Source organism: Mesitornis unicolor, unplaced genomic scaffold (assembly GCF_000695765.1).
Source record: "Mesitornis unicolor isolate BGI_N332 unplaced genomic scaffold, ASM69576v1 scaffold19189, whole genome shotgun sequence".
Taxonomy (NCBI): Eukaryota; Metazoa; Chordata; class Aves; order Mesitornithiformes; family Mesitornithidae; genus Mesitornis; species Mesitornis unicolor.
In genome coordinates this window covers 39,981-45,219 of record NW_010208174.1, presented here as the reverse complement: position 1 = coordinate 45,219, position 5,239 = coordinate 39,981, and the positions used below count along the sequence as shown (strand labels likewise).

Sequence of the window (5,239 nt, the reverse complement as noted above, 5' to 3'; positions counted from 1 at the left end):
CAGGAATGTGCATCTTCAGTGGCTGTATCCAGTCCGTTGCTTTCCCCTCCACCATCTGGTTAAAAATAAGGGAGGGAGGGCAGGGAGAGGAGCAGAAATCAACACTTGCAAACCAGAAATATCTGTCAAGAGAACATTTTAAAAGCATTTGTCTTCTGCATTTTAAAGTTCTATTGACAGCTGAAGATCATTCTGTAATTTAGTTTCAATGGGCAATTTTCTGCCTAGGTCCACATACCTGATATTCAGAGTATACACCAAATGCTTATCAGATCCCAAACACACAACAACAATAATAAATGCCTGAATTTAGCAAGGCATAGCTCTGGGTACTGAGTTACCCATCGTGAGCTGTGCTTGAAGGTTAGAGACAGTAAATTCAGCCAATCCTTACTGAAAGGCCAGGTAATTTTCTTCCCACCCTGACTAATACAACACTGTTCTTTGGGAAGCAGCAGGGAGAGCTGCAGGCAGCAGACACAGGTTCTAATACAGACACTGAATTCAGCGTGCTACTGTCATGGAAAATTGACTCAATTGCCAACATTAACACATGCAAAATGGATTCAGTCTGACTCCATTCAACAAACTTCACCCACCAACAAGGAGCAGAGCACTCTTTCAAGTAAACCTAAGGCCTCTGTGCCACTTTAAGCCTGTGAATAGAGAAGTTGGCTGATTGCAAGGTTTTGGTTTTTAATACTGCGTTTTTTATTTCACAACCATAAGATAGCTACTCAAGCTTTTCAACTGAAGACTGACCAGTTGTAGCAGTACCCTCATTAACGTGGCTCAAGAACAGATCAGCACTGCATTTAAACACAAATGTATGGAACCATCGCACAGAAAAATCTGATAACTCTACAGACTCTGTCGGCAGGAACCATTTGCTTTGCTGTTTGTGGCTGCTTATGGTTGCATTCCATTTCTGGCAAATGCAGCCAGCAGTGAAGACAGCCACACGTCACCAACTGCCCCAGTGTCGTTTTACTCCAAATACCAGTTCAGTTTTGTAATCTCACAGAAGCCTGGTTTTGAAATAAAGAACCACTCAATTTATTCTGCATTAGAAAAGCATATAATGATCATTAATTTCTGGTCAGTAGGAAGGGAAGTAATTTTATGCTGTTTGTTCAGTAGTCCAGTGCTTAATGAGCATACCTTTGTTACTCACAAAGTCTTCATGTAAAATAGGAAGGTCAAGTCTAATCCGCTTCAGGCAGGTCTGCAAATGGGAGATAAAATACTGGTATTTCATCTGTAACAAAATCTTTTGTGCAACACTTACATGTTTTTAATATCACTCCCAATTTCTCTTTACACTTTATTACTCTAAAAAAAAAAATAGTCCTTTCATGTCTATTTGGCCCACTTTTAATGCTGTGGATTGTTTTCGTAGTCCTTCATCTATCACCTATCTGATGAAGCAGCATTCTTCATCAGCCTCTTTTGCAGGGTCAAGCATTAAAAAAAACCAAGCAAAATCCCCAAAACCAACCAGCTCTTTGGTCTTAAGAAAATTACTTTGGTTAAAGATGTCCTGAAAAAAGTCAAAGACAATCCTCTGAAGTACTAAATCAAATAAATAAGGGTTATATCTAAATGCAAATACTTCAAATACTGGAGTTTTTTAAAGGGAAATTAATTTAAATAACATTATGCTCCTAAGCAGTAGGTACAACTTTAGTCCTCTCTTGCTGCGTAATTGCTCTCCTAAACCTACCTCTTCCACTATTCAGCACTGCGTGAAGAGAAGCTGACAGAAGCAATAACGTACCTGAACTTCCTTCTTGCTTCCCAAATACTCTACTCTCTCAATAAAATCCTCAAATTGCAATTTAGGATATAATCTATGAGCCCAATGTTCCATATGGCGTATGAGTGTCCTCAGGTCCTCTGCCTAGAGCATAAAACAAGACATCCAGCTAGTGATGGCTGACCAAGCCAGTAGACTGTAGAAGGAAAGAGGACAGTAACATTTCTAAAAACATTAAACATATGCAGCTTTAAATTCTCTTGAAAATTTAAGTAATATGAATGCGAGAAACAAAACAAAAGCTCACCACGTCTTACCTCGTGCCCCTTACCCTTGAACTTCACATTGTCAAACAAGTGTCTTAGGGCTGGAAGTCCTCTTTCTGAAATTAACCTGTTAGTAGGAAATGCGTGAAGTTATGTTATGTTTATTCTTTATTAGAAAAAGTAAGTAACAAAAAACCCCAAAACCTCACATAAACAATCTCACATTCTTTTAAACAGCCTAAAGCTACAGAACTCCATTTGAGAGACGTACAAAATTAAATGTTAAGAAAATGCACTAAATAGGATAAAGACTCTGTTAGATGCATGACCAGAGCATCCACCTGTGGCATCACAAACTCCACCAGTACATCTAAAACAGAAGAAACTAAAAGCTTAGATTCTTCCCATTGCTTACAAAGAACTTAACACCAGTTTTTGTGATAACAGCAAAGAAAATATTAAAGTCGTTTATACAGTTTATCCAGCTTGTACATAAGTCAAGTGTAAGTGCACTTTAAGTAGTACCCTACAGTCACCATTATATTGAGGTTTTATTTTGAAGCACCCTTTAATTAAAGAAAGAAAACTACAATGCTATGTCTGAAGCAAATCAAAGAAGATCCAGCTGGAAGAGTCCTATGTATGACTAATAATTACCTCTTAAATCATTAGTCACGTACTAAGTCCCAAAGTGACTTCAAGAAAGTTACACTACAATAGCATTACACAGGAACACAAGGAACAAACAGGCTGAGATCCAGCATGCAAGAACCACTTTCATCTCCAAAACTCTTGATCTTTGACTTGGCTGTGACCCAGCAGGGATCACAGCAACTTTCATCATTCCCCACAGCCATACACCAAATTCATCCCAAACAGAAATATTCTGTAAAAACATTACCTCTGGGCATCTAGTTTAGGCCTTGGTCTTTTAACAGCTTTCCGTGGAGCTGCAGCAGAATCCTTTGCTTGTGACTGCTGGTTTCCATCTGGCTCTAATAAAGAAAACAATGCACTTTAAGTGCACAATCCAAATGACATCAACTAGAATCATATCATGTAAACTTTAAGTTTCTACCCTATCAAAAAGGCAAAATCACAAGTATTCCACTGCAAGTAGAGTACTCCAAAGAAACATCTGCATATTTCACCTTACTTCTCCCACAAGACAGACTACAAATAAATCTGTCTCTTCAAAATATGCTGGAGAATCAGCTTTGCTAGCAAAGTAGGAAATTTCACTTTCAAGGAACCTAATTTTGGAACTTTTATATTGTATTTCTGATGAGAAATGCATTGAGAGCAGATGCTGCTTCTAGAAAGAAATTCAAGTTATCAATAAACCTAATGTGACAGGTGTCCCCCAAAATTTCCACTGGTAGACCTGAAAGACAGACCTAAAACACCAGCATCACCTTCAAAAAATCAAGAGGTGATATGTGCTACCTTTTAAGAACCGTCTGTATGCTTTTTGATCAGGGCCAGCACACATTATTTGACTGCAACAGACATGGCATCACTGCCCATCTCATCCCAGAGCTGCAGTTAGTTATCATATTGATTTCTTGGTTTACTTCTTGTTACTTTGAACATCAGGAATTCAGAAGTTGTCCTTTTTATGTATTAGGAATTAAATCTATCCAAAATGCTATTTTCTAGTGAACAGACAGAGCAGGGATCAAGGAAAACATATGTTTAACACTATAGGCAAATGTGAGGAGTAAACAATAGTTAAAATCTTTATGTTTTCTATTAGCTTGTTCAGTACATAGTAAGATATTTTCAGATACATAAAGTTTTACTGTCCTGAAGTGTCTTGGATTTTTCCTAGATCTTTACAAAACCTACCAGCATCAACCTGGAATACCAAATTCAACACTTGTTACCTGTTCTGAAATCCAAGTTATAAGGGTAACTATAGATCACTGTTGTATTATTACCTTTACCAATATTTTGTCAGAAGAGCTTGAGTTTTTACACAGATTCATTTGTGAGCATATTTTCATAGAATGCAAAAAAAATAAACTTTTCCGAGGGGCACAGAATCAATAATTAAATTTAGTAATTGCTTTCTTATCTACACAAGACTGGTTTTATGCAGTAAACTCAGGGTACTGAAGTACACCACCAGTAGTGTTGATTTTACAGCATTTCATTGTCTATATTGCAAAGTGGGATCTTTAGGGGTCACAGGTGCTCACCTCCATTAGCTTGAGCCCATTCAACATCATCTCTTCCTGGAGAGGCAGGAGGTGGAAGAGGTGGGAACCTTTCATCTTCTGTGTTCTCGTAATCGGGAAGATCAAACAAGTTGTTCTCTAAAGGATCGATCATTGCCACGGATAAACTTTTCTTCCCTCCTGCAGAAAACACCAGAAACATTTTAAAGAGAAGCAGCTAAACACCAGTAATGTACAATATGTCTACAGCTTTTACCAAGAGAGATTTGCCAATCTGAAAAAAAAAGGTATCAGAAAAATTAAGTAATAGACAGATGACACAATCCAGCCTCACTAGGCCAAAAAAACCAAGGGTTTGTCATGTGTCAACTCATCCAAGTTACTTGGGAGTGGCTGGTACGGATCACAGGCATAAAACAAAAGAAATGGATTTCTAACCAAAGCACTTATCAAGACAGCTGTTTGCTACTTACATCCTTGATTATCAAAGCCTGCAGGGGGTGGGGTGATAGATCCCCTGATTTACAGTTCACCCACTCAGAAACGCAGTCTGGAGGAGGATTCCCCTTTTCTGGCTCCTTAAGCAAAGCTAATTCTGGAGACTTTAGCACATCACCACAACCGGGTTTAAGATGACCCCGTCTCACCGCAGCCACGTTCCCAAGGCTTCGGGAACAGCTCTTTGTTTAAGGGGAAGTTGTTTCTAGGGCAGTTTTGGTAAGGAGAGGGCACCCCAAGCTACTCCCCCTACACTGACCTTAAGAAGTGAGCTCCCTACCTCAGCGAAACTCTCACGGCGCAGGAAGCTGAGGGAGTCAAGAGGAGGCAGGAGAAGGAGCTCGCCAGGGTCTCCAGGACCAGACCTCCGCTCTGCCGGGCGTCACGGAGGCCTCGCTCCCCTCACACCGCCCGAGCAGCCCTGAGGCGGGCAGGCACTGAGGGGGGTAGGGGCTCTCCCACCGGCGGGCAGCGGGGCGGCGAGGGCTTCTCGCCTGCCTTCTACGGGGAAGACCGAATCCAACCGCCTCCCACACACA

The 5,239-nt window shown here is 40.3% G+C and overlaps 1 protein-coding gene across 1 annotated transcript in view; it reads right to left on the bottom strand.

Annotated features, from left to right (window-relative positions):
* TIPIN (TIMELESS interacting protein) overlaps positions 1-4,356 on the bottom strand; it is a 5,009-nt gene extending 653 nt beyond the window's left edge. The window contains exons 1-6 of the mRNA XM_010192409.1: positions 4,224-4,356; positions 2,924-3,017; positions 2,074-2,149; positions 1,778-1,900; positions 1,162-1,225; positions 4-55 (exon numbers count right to left, since the gene is read on the bottom strand). Coding sequence (XP_010190711.1) covers positions 4-55; positions 1,162-1,225; positions 1,778-1,900; positions 2,074-2,149; positions 2,924-3,017; positions 4,224-4,356 — 542 coding nt within the window. The remainder of the gene's footprint in view (positions 1-3; positions 56-1,161; positions 1,226-1,777; positions 1,901-2,073; positions 2,150-2,923; positions 3,018-4,223) is intronic.
* Between the last annotated feature and the right edge of the window lie 883 nt (positions 4,357-5,239).